At 40.0% G+C, this 17,507-nt stretch overlaps 1 protein-coding gene across 1 annotated transcript in view; it reads left to right on the top strand.

Annotated features, from left to right (window-relative positions):
• Positions 1–17,507, top strand: part of KMT2C (lysine methyltransferase 2C) — a gene marked incomplete at both ends in the record, with an annotated part of 244,663 nt that overhangs the window by 74,956 nt on the left and 152,200 nt on the right. The window contains 2 exons of the mRNA XM_080701295.1: positions 3,599–3,747; positions 6,520–6,629. Of these exons, the coding sequence (XP_080557421.1) occupies positions 3,599–3,747; positions 6,520–6,629 (259 nt within the window). The remainder of the gene's footprint in view (positions 1–3,598; positions 3,748–6,519; positions 6,630–17,507) is intronic.

Raw genomic sequence — 17,507 nt, 5'->3', positions numbered from 1 at the left:
TTGTGTCATTTATTCATTTCTCATTAATTTCTCTAATTTATATATGTGTATGTTTCAGAGAATGTTGATGGTCTGTAAATTTTGTAGCATAATACAGTTTTCTCTCCTGTTTTCCTTTCCTGTTCTTCCCTTTCCTTTTTTTTCTTTTTGTAATTGTATGTTTAAATTGCTCCTTCTAAGATGTAGAAGATACTTTTTAAAAAAATAGTGATTTGTAAAGCTGTATATGTGTGTCTCTATTCATGGGTAAATTATAATTACCTAAAATTCTTGTCCAGTATGCTTTTAAAATACTTTGCACAGTTGTGCTTCAAGGCTATCAATATATAAACTCAGCTCTTCTGGGTAAGGGTGTAGAAGTTTCTGTCGCTGATGAGAAAGTATAAAAATTAATTCCACGCTGGCTTTGGTAGTGTATATTAGTTACCCAGTACTTGGGAGGCTGAGACAGGAAAATTGCACATTGAAGGATAGCCTTAGTAACTTAGTGAGACCCTGTCTCAAAATAAAACATAAAATAGGTAGGGCTGGGGGCATAGCTCAGAAGTAGACCACCCCTGGGAAGGAAGAAGGAAGAAAGGAAGGAAAGAGGGAGGGAGGGAGGGAATAAATGATTTTCACTTGGAAGGCTGATCAGTCCTGCTCCAAAAAGAAAGAGAGGAGAGGGAGGGAGGAAAGAAGGGAGGGAGGGAGGGAGGAAGGAAGCAAGGAAGAAAGGAAGCAAGGAAGGAAGGAAGGAAGCAAGGAAGGAAGGAAGGAAGGAAGGAATTTTACTTGGAAGGCTGATCAGTCCTGCCCCTTGAGAGCGATGATGTAAGTGTCCAAGTGCCTATCTGCCCTGTGTCCTGATTTCTGTTGAAAGCATTGTGGTACTAGTTAGTTTGACCTTGTGCCAAAGCCTTGAAGTAGAAATAGAAATTGAAACAATAAGAAGGAATATTTTTGAAGAGTTTAGGGGAATGTCTGTTCTGTACTTGGAGAGACATGGTATTTTGAAGGCATTAGCTACATCATATGCAAACCTTATCTTTTATCATTTGAATGTTTATGTCTTAATAACATTTATCTAACGTCCAGCAAACTGGCCATCAGTAGTTAACAAACTTAATGGATTGGACCAGCCTGCAACTTATATTCTCATGTTCTATTGTTATAATGGAAATTAGATAAGATCTTGTCCTGGGAAATACAATTGGGCTTCATTTACTTATTTTATAAATTAAGCTTACTTTGAGTGAAAAATGTTTTGAGTTTATATAACTATGAAAACAGCTTTGGCTTAATGAAACCTATTATTTAACAAATTTACTAGGTAATTATAAATAGCCCATTAATTAAGTCCATTTAGAAAATTTGGCAATCATATAGAGGTAGACAGTTAATTTAGCTTAGTAGTAATATTAAATATTTACAAAATATAAGTTAATTTTGAGGTATAAACAAGTGGTTAATTTTGTTAAAATTTTGACAAAGGAAGTTTATATCTAGGGCTCCTGCTTTTGTTTATATTAGTACTATATAATCAAGGGCTCTTTCCCTCTTTTGCTTTGTACCTTGATACTCTGAGGGTGTACATTTCAGTTGACGTCTCTTGATGCTCTTCCCTGTGCCGGGCTGCTGCCATCTTTAAGACTGATATTGGCATTTGATATGGTATATACATATAAACTAGTCTCAAAACCTGGAGTCTGAATTTGACTAAATTTCTGGTTAGGAACTAATTAATAATAGACTGGCTAGCCATTTCATTGGATTTTATACCCTGCCTGCAATCAACTAGTGCAAAACTTTGATAAAAAAATACAATAGCGTTTATAGATGAACTGTTAGTCTTTAGTCTTTATTTCTTCCTATAAAATAACGATTAGTAAGCCGCGCGTGGTGGCGCACGCTTGTAATCCCAGCATTTGGGAGGCTGAGACCTGGAGGATCATGGTTCGCGGACAGCCTCAGCTACTTAGGCCCTCTGCAACTCAGTGAGACCCGGTTTCAAAATAAAGAATAAAAAATAGAGCAGGGGGTATAGCTTGGAGGTCGAATGCCCCTGGGTTCCATCCCCAGACCTGCAAAACAAAACAAAACAAAACAAAACAACCCCAAAATGGTTAGTAATGAATTTATTTTTAGGAATAGAGCTTATGTATGTAGAAAGGAATTTATTCTCATTTAATTGTGGGCATTTATGTAAACGAGACTCTGAAGTTAGTATAGCATGCCGAACTTTTTTATGCATTTCTAATGCTGAATATAAAAATTACTGGTTATTTTATATGGTTTGATATTTAAATGTACTTTTTGAAATATGTTAATACTTCTTTTTTTTCAATGATTCCAGGTATAAAAAAGTTTAGTACCCTGGTCATTGTGCTGATTTTCTCTTAATAGGAATCATGATAAATATCCAGCATACAGAAGTGCAGTGAGTTATGATCTATATTCAATAGTGATTTAATTCAGAATTATATCAGGTTAAATACTATTATATGAGGAGAAGATTTAAGTTTTAGTGGTAGTCATCTGATTTCCCATATTTAATGTTGAACACAATAGCCATCTTTGTTTACTAAGTAATCTTAATATCTAAAGCTATTAATACCCAAATTTAAGGCTTAAGGGTCTGAAATCTCCCAGGTTTTATTGATTTATTTATCCAGCATTCACTATATTTTTAGCTGTTATACTGTCTTCCTTATTCTCCCTGCCTTTACTTTGCTTTTGCCTTTTCTTTCATTTCATTTGTGAGGCACAGTCTTGATGTAGACTACTTGCAACACCATGCCACAGACCAGTTTTTGTAATGTCAGGGGTACTATATCAAAGCTGTAGCTGACTGTCGCCACCCCTGCCTCCCTTTCCACACTGGTTAGTGGGTTTTCATATTCCCTAGGTAAGAACCGTTCTTTACATAAATTAACTCCCATTTTTTTCCTGTGGAAGGTCTCTGTTAAGATAAAACACATTGTCCTTACTTTGGCAGCGTATTTGCTTAAAAAAGAAGAGGTTGGAGCGTGGTGGCTTAGGTCTGTAATCCCAGTACTTGGGAGACTGAAACAGGAAGATTGCAGGTTTGGGGCCACCTCTGCATTTCAGCAAGGCTCTCTGCAGCTTAGTGACACCCTGTTTCAAAATAGAAAGCAAAATAGGGTTCGGGGGTGTAGCTTAGAGGTAGGACGCCCCTGGGTTCAATCCTTAGTACACACATACACACACGAAAGATAAAGCACTTAAAAATTTTCTGATTAAGATATGTTTTGTTAGATTTAAGTAAGACCAAAGGGAGTAGTCATGTTAACATGGTTCCTGACTAGAATTAATGAGAGTCTGTTATTTTTAAATTATGTTTGAGAATAAAGAAATAAATTTACTACTATGATATTAACACTTGATTGTGGGTTTGGAGACTTTTAGTTGTTGGTTACATTAAATAATATGGCACCCACTTTAATATTATGCTATGAATAATAACAAATGAATTCTAAAAGTCGATTTATGACAGTTTATGCTTAATAAAGTAAGGGATTTGGCCGTGCTTTGTCATAATGAAGCGGTTTTTGCTATTACTTTCACAGCTGTCTATCTCGCCTCACTCTATTTTCAGGGAGCGAGCCCCTCAGCAGAATGCGGTGTCTTGTGTCAGTGTGAGCACCCAGACAGCTTCGGATGGCCAGGCTGGCCAGCTGTGGGATGAGCTCAGTCTGGTGGGCCTTCCCGATGCCGTCGATGTCCAGGCCTTATTTGACCCTACAGGTAAGAGCCTCTTTTAAGTACCACCCCCACCCCTTGTGGTACTGGGAATTGAACCCAGGGCCATTCTACCCATCCGAGCTACCTCCGCAGCCTTATTTATTTATTTATTTATTTAGTGGTACTGGGGTTCCTGGAAACCCTTCTACCTCCAGGCTACACTCCCAGACCTATTTTTATATTTTTACTTGGAAACAGGGTCTCTTAAGTCAGCGAGGCTGGCTTTGAACCTTTGTGATCCTCCTGTCTCTGCCTCCCAAGCACGGGGATCACAAGCGTGTGCCACCACATCCTGCAAAAAAAAATTTTTTTAAAATTTTTGCAGTATTAGTGATGGAACCTGAGGGTATTCTACTTCCGAGCTACACCCCCAGTCTAATTTTTTATTCTTTATTTTGAAAGAGGGTCTCACTAAATTGCAGAGGGCCTCACCAAAGTAGCTGAGGCTATCTGCAAACCACGATCCTCCTGTCTCAGAATGCTGGGATTACAAGCATGTACCACCATGCTTGGCATGATTCTTTATTTTGAAAGGGTCTCACTTAGTTGCAGAGGGCCTCACGAAGTAGCTGAGGCTGGCTGCATTCCTCCTGTCTCAGCTCCCCAAGTACAGGGATTACAAGTGTGATTTACCAACTGCCTTTTGATTCTGGAAGCTTTTTTTTGGGGGGGGGGGTACTGGGAATGGAACCCAGGGGCATTCTACCTCCCAGCTATATCCACAACCCTATTTTTCATTCTTAATTTTGAAGCAGGGTCTCACTGTGTTGCAAAGGGCCTCACTGAAGTAGCCAAGACTGTCCACAAACTATGATCCTCCTGTTGTAGCCTCCCAAGTGCTGGAATTACAAGCATACGCCACGACTCTGGAAGCATTTAAATTAGTGCCTTATCAACTTACTTAATAATAAAGACTTTTAATGTAGAAATAATTAGGACTATATTACAAAATGTGCCATTAAGTCTGTCTGATAAAGTAAAAAAAAAGTCTAATGATGTTTATTTAGTTTATTTAAAGTCTATACAGTACAACATTGGATGGATGCTTGTATAGTATTTAGTTTTACCCTAGTGTGGATTCCTGATAGTTGAGGAAAGGAAAATTTAAAGGACTGTTTGTAAACTTTGGGAACATGACAGTCTGGTTCTATTTTCTTTGGGGAATTTTATAGTTCCATTTTTTTTTTCCCCTTCATCATCATCTTGATACTGGGGATGGAACCCAGGGGCATTCTGCCTTCGAGCTGCAATGGTCCTATTTTTTAGTCTGCGTCTGTGTGTCTGTCTGTCTCTCTTTCTGTATTAGGTCCTGGGATGAAACCCAGGGGCATTTGGCTCTGAGATATACCTCTGCTCTATTTTTCATTCTTTATTTTGAAACAGGGCCTCACTGAGTTGCAGAGAACCTCAGTAAGTAGCTGAGGGTGTGCACAAACTGCAGTTCTCTGGTCTCAGCCTCCCGAATGCTGGGATTACAAGCGTGTGCCATTATGCCCAGCTTAGTCTTTATATCTTTTGAAACAGGGTCTCATTGAGTTGCAGAGAACCTCAGTAAGTAGCTGAGGCTGTCCGAACCTCGGTCTTCCGGTCTCTGCCTTCTGAATGCTGGGATTATAATTGTGCACCACCATGCCTGACCTCTTTGTTTTTTTTTTTTTTTTTTTTTTTTTTAAGGTACTGGGGAATGGAACTCAGGGATATTCTACCTCCAAACTATACCTTGGCCCTATTTTTATAACAGGGTCTCACTGAGTTGCAAAGGGCCTCACTAAGTAGCTGAGGCTGTCCGCGATCCTCTTGACTCAGGCGTGTGCCACCATGCCTGGCTTCCAGGGTTCTTTTTTTTTTTTTTTAAATAACAGCATAACTCATACTTATGATATTGTGCCATTGGCAGTTTTAAGTAAATCTCGTTCTACACATATACTGCGGATTGATTGATAGTGGCTTAAATGCTACCTGATAGGGAATTTATTTATTTATTTATTTATTTATTTATTTATTTATTTATTTATTTATTTTTGTGGTACTTGGAATGGAACCCAGGGGTGTTCTACCTCCGAGCTACACCCCTGGTCCTATTTGTTAGTCTTTTAATTTTTTTAAAACAGGGTCTCACTGAGTTGTGAAGGGTCTCCCTAAGTAGCTGAGGCTGTCCACAAACTGTGATCCTCCTGTCTCAGCCTCCTGAATGCTCAGATTACAAACCAGTGCCACCATGCCCGGCCTTGGTGGGGAATTTAATGACTGAGTTGTTACTGAGACTGATGAGTGCCCTCCTTGGGACGGAAAGGAGTAGGCGTGTTTGTTTCATTAATTTTTCATACATCTCCTTTGTCATCAACAAAGTATTAAATAAAGTCCCTTTTGTATTATATAAAGATATCAAATAAAACATTTAAATAAAATGTCTAGGACTTAAATTTATTTGAAGAAAGTCACTAATTTGGCATTTTCCAAACTTCATTTGGTACATCAAAATCACCTGGAAGACTTGTGAAAGCACATATCACTGGGCCTTGCTGCAGGAATTTTTGGTTCATTTCGTCAGTTGTGGTCTGAGATTCTGCGTTTCTAACAAGTAGCAGATTGACATTAGTGTTGCCAGGCCACAGGCTGCCCCGTGGTCTGAGGACTGCTGGAGGGCACCAGAGACGCAGGATGTCGTTGTTTGCTTACACATTGGCGTTGTACTTGGAGCCCTGCGCCTCCCCGTATCTGCACTGATGTCCTTGATGTTTACTCACTTGCTCATTCCCACTCCTCCCATTCAAGGCACTTGTTGGGCGCATCGCCGCTGTGTGGAGTGGTCACTGGGAGTGTGCCAAGTGGAGGAGCCCTTATCAGTGAACGTGGACAAAGCTGTTGTCTCAGGGAGCACTGAAGTAAGTAATAGAAATCAGTTTTTAAACCACAGTGTGCAACATTTGCTTTATTTAATTTGAAGATTCATTTTCAGAATTATTTATTAAATGATTGCTATTATGGAAAGGCCCTCAGAATAGAAAATGAGTAATTTATATTGAGTAATTTGTATATACCACAAGAATATAGTATAAGTTACTCAATAAACTTGAATTTTAAATATTTTACATCTAAGTAAAAAATAAATGTTTTTAGAAATTGGAATTACTAACTGCTTTTACATCAGTGTGGTAACTCAATTTTTTTTTTTTTTTTTTTTTTTTTGGTGGTACTGGGGTTCCTGGAAGCCCTTCTACCTCCGGGGTACGCTCCCAGACCTATTTTATATTTTTGAAACAGGGTCTCTTACGCCAGCGCGGCTGGCTTCGAACCTGCGCGATCCTCCTGTCTCCGCCTCCCAAGCGCCACCACGCCCGGCATGGTAACTCAATTTTTAAGATGAAACTATTTGATAAAGATTTAAAATAAGATATAATTTTCACATATTTAGTCCACATGTAGATTTAACTGTTTAATATTTTAAACATTGACTAAAACACTTCTAGTCCAGTTGGCAGTTCAGTGAGTCTTTGTGGTATCCTGAAGTCATGGGCACACACCGTCTGCCAGTTCTTACAAACAGTTCACTGTCATTTTCATGTAATTGTGGAGCAATCACAAAGATAAATAGGACAGTTACCTTACATCTCGAAGAGGGAACAAACTATAAAGTGAAACTGCTTTATTATCTATAAATTCTCTTTGGTTTTTGACGAGTTAGGATAGCCCATCTAAAGGAACATTAAAACTAGACATTTTCAGCCGGCTATGGTGATGCATGCCTATAATCCCAGTACTTGGGAGGCTTAGACAGGAGGATCACTGGTTTGAGGCTAGAGTGTGGTAATTTAGTGAGAGTATACTCTATCAAAACAATAAAAAAGGGGGGGGCAGGGAGTGTGAATGTTCCTAGATTCCACCCCCAGGACAAAAAACAAAACAAAACACTAAACAGAAACCACTCCTAGAAATTTCCACCATAAAAAAATGATATGAAGCCGGGCGTGGTGGCGCACACTTGAAATCCCAGCATTCGGGAGGCTGAGACCAGGGTTCACGATTTGCAGTCAGCCTCAGCTACTTAGCGAGGCTCTCCACAACTTAGTGAGACCCTGTTTCAAAATAAAGAATAAAGTATAGGGTGGGGGGTATAAGGATTGAACCCAGAGGCATTCTAGTACTGACATTACAGTTCTGCACCACCACGTCTGGCTGAGACCGGGATCTTAGGTTCAAGCCAGCCCTGTAGTTTAGTGAGACCGGCAATGTAGTGTTACCCTGTTTCTTTTTCTTTTTTCCCCTTCCTGACTCTCCCTCTCCCTCTCCCTCTCCCTCTCCCTCTCCCTCTCCCTCTCCCTCTCCCTCTTTGTTTTTTGATGGAATTAGGATGGAACCCTGGCCTTCTATGTCTAGGCTACCCTCCCAGACCTATTTTAATTTTTAATTGGAAAAAGGGTCTTGCTAAGTTGCTGCAGCCTTACTAAATTGCTGAGGCTGGCTTCGAACCTGTGACCTTCCTGTCTCAGTTTCCCAAGTACTGAGATTATAAGCGTGCTGCAACATGCCGGACTATACCCTGTTTCAAATTATAAAATTTGAAAATAAAAACAGGCTGGCTACATAGCTCAGTGTTAGGCCACCCCCAGGTTTAATCTGCCCAGTAGGCCATTAGGTAATGTAGTCTGTTACATAATAGTACACTGCCCCGTCTGAATTACTGACTTGGCCACATTAAGACTTGATAGGTTATTGAGAACCTTCTCTTTTGTTGACTACTTTAAAAGTAGTTTGAGGTTATTTTGTGACACTGAAAGTATTATAGGTAGGACAGTGTACAAAGGCTAAAATGAACTTTGTGGTTTTGGACTACAACCAGAGAAGTTAGGAGAAATTCATGGTGGTGTTTATTATGATAAATGTAGATGTGTGTATATTTATATTTATCATCATAACAAGGTTGTATGTACTAATAGGTTTTCTGTCTGTCTGCTAAGAGGATAGTTAAAAGAGTGCTTGTCTCCTCTGTCCTGGGCACATGGTATCGCTTTTGCTCTTTATTTTTATTCATTTATTTACTTTGGTGTGGCTTTGGGCACTCAGCCTCTGAGCTGCACCCCAGCCCTATTCCGTTTTGAGACAGGGTCATGCCAGCTGAGAGTCTCACTACGTACTGAAGCTGGCCTTGGACCTGCGCTCCTCCTGTCTCAGCCTCCCAAGTACCGGGATTACAAGCGTGTGCCACCATGCCTGGCTCATTTTTGCTCTTTAGATGTTTAATGCTTAATATTTAAATGGCATTCAGAGACCCAGGCCATACCTTATCCATGGAAAAGAAATGATATAAAGTCTTTGTGAGACCTGCATCCCTCTTTGTCCCGGCGTCAGTTCTCAGTGGCCCCTAGCGCGCTGAGTACCGATAGACTGCTTGCTGGAGATAGGTGTTGAGTCTCCAAGGAACCAGTAGCAGCCCTGCTCACCTTTTGCCATTCTGTTAGATTCCGTCACTCAAACCTTACGAGTAGTGCCCGTATTTTATTGCTATTTCTATTGCTTTCCCCCCTGGTAAGTACAGACTATACCATTCATTCAGTTAGAACTTTGTCCCCAGGAAAGGTAGATTTGTCTTACTGATAAAGTTTCAAAATTTAGTAATAGCATATCCCTTGATGAGGCTTTGGGGAAGTAGTTACCCTCATACTTTGCTGATGAGGCTGCAGCTAAGTACAAAGGATTCTGAAGGAGTTTAGATCTTAACACATGGGATGCGCGTTTACCCTTTGATCCTTCTAGAAATTTATCCTGAATTGCCACGAGGAACATGTACAGTTAACAGTTACTCATTAGAGCATTGTTTATTTGCAGTGTGTTAGAAACAACCTCAATGCCCACAAACTTAGTTTATTTAAATGATTAAATAAACTATAGCATAACTATACAATGGTATACTGTGTAGCTATAAAATCAGCTGAAGAATATTTCTATGAGTTGATGCGGAGTGGTTTCTATTAAGTAAAAAGTGGAAACACTGATCTGTGGTACCCGTTATTAAGTATGAAAACAGAAATATAAGAAAATACGCATATGTGTACTTAATTATAGAAAAGAAATAATGGAAGGATAGGCCAGAAACTAAAGAGATGATTACTGATGGGAAGTGAGAAAAGCTGAAAGAAGGGAGGCAGATCCGAGTAGCAGGGATGGAACATGAGTGACATTGTCAGTTTTCTGTTGTTGTTACTGTTATACTGACTCTTAGAACAATAAAAATGCCCCCCCCCCCAACAAAAGCAGTTACCACCAACCAGGACAATGGGAATTAAACGGATTAGCAGAATTCACACTGAAGATAATGTGGAGGAAAAGAGTAGCAGAAAATAAATCTCTTGGTTAGATAACACGAAGCAAAGACGGAGAACCGTAAAATGTGTTGTAATTTGGTAGTAATGTATTTCTCATAGGAATATGGGCTCGCATTAAAAATCTTTTATGTGTATAATGTAAGAGGACAAATAGGTAAATATTTTATAGACTATAAGAATTAAGTTTCTCAGTGTTAACAAAGGAGCTCCTGTTAGGAAAGCCTAAATAAATGAACTTTGGCATTTGAATAGAATCAAAAGTATGGATGTAAAGTCATGAGCATTCTGCTTCTGAGTTATATCCTCAGTCCCAGCGCTTTTTGGTTTTTGATTTTGAAACGGGGCCTTGCTAAATTAGTAAGGCTGTTCTTGAACCTGCGCGCTCCTCCTTGTCTTAGCTTTCCATGTACTGGGGTTGGTTACAGGTGTGTCCCACATTGCCTATTAGTAGTCCCTAACATTTTTGATGGTGCATGTCTTAAGAAATATGTTAATATGCATTTTCATTTTACATTCTCAGCGGAATGTTTATCCCCTTGTAAATTCATGTTTGTTCATGTGAGTCTTCGTCTATTGATCTTCCTAATGAAGATTGTAAGCACCATGAGGCTTGGAAAATCCTGTTTTGCTTTATCATTTTCTGTCTTGTACATAAAACCTGCAATTCAAGAGAATCACTTCAGGTGTAGATGTGAAAATGAATGGAATTTTCTACTGAAGGGCAAAACTGAGTTTCAAGCCGGGCGTGGTGGCACACGCTTGTCATCCCCGTGCTTGGGAGGCTGAGACAGGAGGATCGCACGGGTTCAAAGCCAGCCTCAGCTACTTAGCGAGGCTCTCAGCAACTTAGTGAGACCCTGTTTCCAAATAAAATATAAAAAAGGTCTGGGAGTATAGCCTGGAGGTAGAAAGCCTCTGGGTTCCACCCCCAGCACCACCAAAAAATAAATAAAAGAAAACTGAGCTTCAGTGGTGAGATGTGTCCTTTGGGCATGTAGAGGATAGAGGGCGGGGATGCTGCTGAGCACTCTGTGATGAAAATCCTCTTGCCCCCAAGAGTTAGCCAGCCCAAGATGTGTCAGTAGTGCTGTGGTTGAATAGTTGTTATTTAATTGACACTACTATTGCGTTTTAAAACTAATATGTTTAGCATAGTTTCCTCAATTGATAATTAACATTCTTTTTAAAAAAATTTTTATTGGTGCATTATATTTATACATCATATTGGGGTAAAAAACTTGTGTGTGTGCTTTAGATATTTTCCTCTTTCCCCCTCCTTTCTCCTCCTTTAGGTTGTCTTGTTTGCTCCTCTATAAGATTTCCTTCATCTAGAGTTCCTCCTATGATCCATGATAATTAACATTCTTTACCAAGCAATCCCCCCCCAAATTTCTTTCATATTATTTTCACTTTCTCCAAAGAGAATTTATCTGTTCCTTGGTAGAAGATTAAATCAAACCATGAAATGTTTCAGGAAAGATAATGGTGTTTCTCTTTTAATTTCCTCTGTGGATCTTTGAGAGTACTGTTATGATCTTGGAAATCTGGATAATTTGCCTATTACCAAGGGAATACCTTAACTTTGTATGCTGTGGGTGTTTAATCAGTTTATTTATCTAAAGCCCCTTTCTTCTATATTCCCTGTTTTGTTCCCCAAAAGAAAGAATCCTCAAACTCCTTAACATATTTCTATTCTTCTAAGTAGTTCCTTTTCTTTTTTTTTTTTTTAAGTGTCTGGGGCTGGAACCCAGGGGCATTCGACCTTCGAGCTATACCACCTGCCCTATTTTTTATTCTTTATTTTGAAACAGGGTCTCACTAAGTTGCAGAGGGCCTCACTAAGTAGCTGAGGCTCTTCGCAAACTGTGATCCAGCTCTTCTCAGTAGTTCTGAATCAGATAATCAGAGTTTTAGCTGGGCGTGGTGGCGCACGCTTGTAATCCCAGCATTCAGGAGGCTGAGACCAGAGGATTGCGGTTTGCAGACAGCCTCAGCTACTTAGTGAGGGTCTCTGCAACTTAGTGAGACTCTGTTTCAAAATAAAAATACAAAATAGGGCAGGGGGTGTAGCTTGGAGTTCAAATGCGCCTGGCTTCCAACCCAGACCTACCTCCCAATAAAAAGATATTCACAGTTTTATTATAAAAATGTTAAAAATTATTTATTCTCTCCTCACTCAGAATTGATAAACTCTTATGTTTTCTCCACCCTCATCTCCTGTCATAATCTCATTTCATTGTATTACTGATTTTGTGCCTGAAGTCTTTTTTTTTAAGTTTTTTATTGTTGCATTGTAGTCGTACATCTTAATGGAGTCCAAGATGGTAGAGGCACGCGTGCACACAGCACCCGGTCAGCCCTTCCTCAGTTCCCAGCTCACTCTCTCCCCTTTCTCCTTCTCATGTTTGTAAATGTGCATCATGTACACTAGAGAAGTTCCCTCCCCCCTCCCGTACCCCTCAATTAGGTCGTCTTACTTGCTCATCTATAGTTTCTCCTTTGTCTAGGGTTCCCCTATGGCCCATTTTCTCCCTAACTTCTGCATATTAGAGCAGATTTCTTTTTTGTGACTGATTAATCTCACTTAGCATAATGCTCTCCAGTTCCATTTATTTCCCTGTAAATGACATAATTTTGTTCCTCTTTATGGCTGAGTAGAATTCCATTCTGTATATATTCCATAGTTTTGTAATCATTTCATCTGTTGATGGACATCTTGGCTGGTGCCATAGTTTGGCAATGGTGAGTTGTGCAGCTATGGGTAGATGCCCAGAACCATTCAAAACACAACAAATGCTGGCAAGGATGTGGAGAACTGGGAACTCCAATACACTGTTGGTGGGATTACAAATTAGTGCAACCGCTTTGGAAAACAGTATGGAGAATCTTCAGAATAATGGGAACGAACTTACCATACGATCCAGCCAGATGTCTTCCAATTTGTGCATTATGATTTCATGTAGTAGTGAAACTTATGGTTACATATTTGTGCATACACATAAGTTATTTGGTCAGTTTTATTTCCCAGTCATACCCCTAGTTTACTGGTGGTACTATTTCTATTTTCATGACATTACCCTCCCCTCCTCCTTTCTTTCCTTTGTTGTCTCTCTAGTTTTCACATATAAGAGAAAACATATGACCCCTGGCTTTCAGAGTCTGGCTTCTTTTGCATAACATCATCCATTTTTCTTCAAATAATTTTATTGTTTGTTGCTGGGTAACACTCCTTTGTATTTGTATACCACGTCTTCATTCATTCCATTCATCTGTGATGGACACCCATGCTGCTTCTGGAACTTTGCTATTGTGAATGACACTGCGGTAAGCACAGGTATGCACACATGTATCTCTCTAAACATTGGGCGTGCAAGTGTGCAGACTGTGATGATTATCCATACTGTTTTTTTGTGGTGGTTGTATTAATTTACAGTCCCACTAGTAGTGGGTAAGTTTCAGTATATTAATGTAATGATTTTAGACCAAGGGCCAACTTGAACAAGGTTTTAAAATGGAAGGGCATATGGATTTTGGAAGAACAGCACATGTACAGAATAATTGGAGAATAAGTAGGATGAGTGGAGTAACTAGGAAGTCATTGTGTTTGTTTGTTTGTTTGTTTCTGCCCTGCCAACTTGATCTTTGTGTGTGTGTGTGTGGTACTCAGGGTGGAACCCAGAGGCTCTCTACCTCCGGCTATACTCCCAGACCTATTTTGTATTTTATTTGGGAACAGCGTCTCACTGAGTTGCTGAGAGCCTCACTTAGTAGCTGAGGCTGGTTTTGAACCTGTGCGGTCCTCCTGTCTCAGCCTCCTGGCTCCACTGAGCTTTCTCCTCCATTATCTGGAGTCCCTCTTGTATCCCAATTGCTCCCTAGCTTATGCATATTATTGATAACATCATATGCCTATTTTATTTTTATTATTTTATTTTATTTTTTGGTGGTACTGGGGGTGGAACCCAGAGGCTTTCTACCTCCGGGCTATACTCCAGACCTATTTTATACTTTATTTGGAAACAGGGTCTCACTGAGTAGCTGAGGCTGGCTTCGAACCTGTGCGATCCTCCTGTCTCAGCCTACCAAGTGCATATGCCTATTTTAAAACATAGTTTCCTTGGTCTTAGACTTTTCTAAAAAATCATCAATTTTTAAATGATTTTTTTTTTTTTTTTTTTTTGGGTACTGGGGATGGAACCCAGAGGCATTCTACCTCTGGGCTACACTCCTAACCCTATTTTATTTTTTGTTTGGAAATAGATTCTCACTAGATTAATGAAAGTCTCACAGCTTGCTGAGGCTGTCCTCAAACCGGTGATCCTTCTGTCTCATCAGTGCTAGGATGACAGGCTTGCACATCCATGTCCAGATTTAAGTCATTTTAGTTTTAAATAAATTTGGGTTAAAGAAATGATTTTGTTGGGCATAGTGGCAAATGCCTGTCATCTCAGTACTTGGGAGACTGAAAGATCTTGAGCACCTTAGTAAGACCCTATTTCCAATGAAAGCAAAGAAAAGTGCCATGAAGCTAGTGGTGTTCATTGATACTGTCATCTTTTGGATGTTAGATGTGGAGGGCAGAGAATAATAAGAAATTATAGATATGTAAAATGTTTTCTGAAGATTTCATCTCATAAAAATAATTTTATTTTGGCTGGGCGTGGTGGCGCACGCTTGTCATCCCCGCGCTTGGGAGGCGGAGACAGGAGGATCGCACAGGTTCGAAGCCAGCTGAGCTGGCTTAGGAGACCCTGTTTCCAAATAAAAATAAAATAGGTCTGGGAGTGTAGCCCGGAGGTAGACGGGCTTCCAGGAACTCTGTACCACCAATAAATAAATAAATAAATAAATAAATAAAATAATAATAATAATTTTATTTTTTGTGCTGGAGATTGAATCCAGGGACATTCATTTCTCCAGTGAAAATAACACTGTATTCATTAGTTAAGTATTTATTACTAGTCAAGTAATGTACCAATAATATAGCCAATAAAGCAGAAACTAGGCCCCAGATTCACAGAACTATAATTTATACACATTGGGTTTAATGTATTTGTTTCTAGTACATTTAGAAATCCCCCATAATAGACCAAGCCATCACCTGAAAGGCACTCTGGGATTGAGGACATTCTGGCATACAATGAACAGACTTCCCTGCACACGTGCAGCTTTCCTCATTTTCTTAGTGTCTGCTCTTAAGAACAAAGCCAGGTGTGGTGGTGTACACTGCAGTCCCAGTACTTGGGAGGCTGAGATAGGAGGATCACAGGTTTGAGTTCAGCCTTACAACTTAGTGAGTCTCTCAGCAGCATTATGAAACTGTTTCCAAATAAATAAAATAGAGCTGGGGATACCATGATTACCTTTTCCCTTTGTGTTTTGGGCAAGTGGCTGGGCATGATTTCTTTTGCCCTAGACTTGGACCTCTGGCCAAGGAACTCTGGTAACAGTAATATATTTATTTCAGAACTTAAAATCTTTCAACAGTTTCTAATATATCCTGAAAATATGTTTCAAAAATTTATTTCTGTAGACTAATATGTACTAATATGCACTAATATGTACATACTCTGTCCATTTGAAGTTTTTATTTATGATAAAGGAATCTTTTCAAATACATAGCCTATTTTAGTTATTACCATTTATTGAACTTCTTTCCTTTTTCTGTTTGAAACATAACCTCTATGACCTAACAGATGCCTGCCGTGCGCCATTTCTAGGCTCCCCACTTCACTGCAGTTGTACAGTGTGTGTTCCAGTGATAATGCCGTGCTGTGGTGCTACTGTAGCTTGATGCTCATTTCAGCCTATAGCAGAGGACGTGGACTAGACCAGGGCAGGCCTTCACAGAGAGAAATTAAAACAGCTACATAGAGATTTTTTTTTAATTTTTTTCTTTCTTTTTTTTCTTTTCTTTTTTTTATTTTTTGGTGGTACTGGGGGTGGAACCCGGAGGCTTTCTACCTCCGGCCTATACTCCCAGACCTTTTTTATATTTTATTTGGAAACAAGGTCTCACTAAGTTGCTGGAAGCCTCACTGAGTAGCTGCGGCTGGCTTCGAACCCATGTGATCCTCCTGTCTCAGCCTCCCAAGCGCGGGGATTACAAGCGTGCGCCACCACGCCCGGCATAATTTTTTATTTATTTGATGGTGCTGGGTTGAACTCAGGGGCACTCTACCTCTGAACTACATTTCCAAACCCTTTTTATTTATTTATTTATTTATTTTAATTTTTGAAACTGGGTCTCACTGAGTTGCGAAGGGCCTCACCAAGTAGCTGAGTCTTTCTTTGAACCGCGATCCTCTGGTCTCTACCTCCCAAATGCTGGGATTACAAGCATGTGCCACCAAAGGCTGGCTCCAGCCGCCCCCCTCCCTATTTTTTGGTGGTACTGGGGTTCCCGGAAACCCTTCTACCTCCGGGCTACACTCCCAGACACCTATTTTTTATATTTTTATTTGGAAACAGGGTCTCTTAAGCCAGCGTGGCTGGCTTCAAACCTGTGTGATCCTCCTGTCTCTGCCTCCCAAGCGCAGGATTACAAGCGTGCGCCACCACACCCAGCTCAAGCCTCCTTTTATTTATTTATTTTTTTTGCAGTACTGGCAGTGGGACCCAGAGTTATTCTTCCTTCAAGCTACACCCCCAGCCCTATTTTTAATTCTTCATTTGGAGACAGGGTCTCACTGAGTTGCAGGGGGCCTCACTATGTAGCTGAGGCTGGCCATGAACATGCGATCTTCCTGTTTCAGACTCCCAAGTACTGGGATAACAAGCGTGCGCCACCACACCTGTCTCCAATTTTTTTGTTTTGAAACAGCTTTGCTAGGTTGCTGGGCATCTTGTTAATGTAGTAAGGCTGATTTTGAACTCTGTGATCCTCCCAAGTACTGGGATTATAGGCATGCACCACCATGCCTTGTAAGGTACTTTTTACAAATAAATATTCAATGCAGAAGAAAACTCGCATAATAGTAAGGACTTGAGGTAACGAGAGCTCCAATAGAAGGGTTTGCACAGGTCAGACTGTGGGTGACTTTACCCTGGAGGCATTTGTTCTGTTCTTAAAAACATCCAGGAGGCAGAAAACTATAGAGTTTATGTCTGGCCACAGAGATGAGAAAGAAGCAAAGATGGTTTTGGATGCATTACATACTCCAGCCTTGCATTGGGCCCCTGAAGGTAAGCCGTTTCAGCATGTGACAGCTCAGAGTCAAATCTGGTTCACTGGTTGCTTATACCTTTAATGTTGTGGGAAAAGGGGCAATATTTATTACACATGAAAATCACACGAAATTCAGCTACTAGTATCCCAAAATAAAGTTTTGTTAGAACAAAGCCACACTCGTTTACTTTCATTCCCATTTACCTGCAAATGGTTGCCGAACTGCAGCGTCAGGCTTGAGTTGTTGCTGCAGAGATCACATGTACTTTTAA

This window comes from Muscardinus avellanarius (genome assembly GCF_963383645.1).
Source record: "Muscardinus avellanarius genome assembly, chromosome: 9".
NCBI lineage: Eukaryota > Metazoa > Chordata > Mammalia > Rodentia > Gliridae > Muscardinus > Muscardinus avellanarius.
The sequence above is the reverse complement of the archived record's forward strand: the minus strand, read 5'-3'. Positions and strand labels throughout refer to the sequence as shown.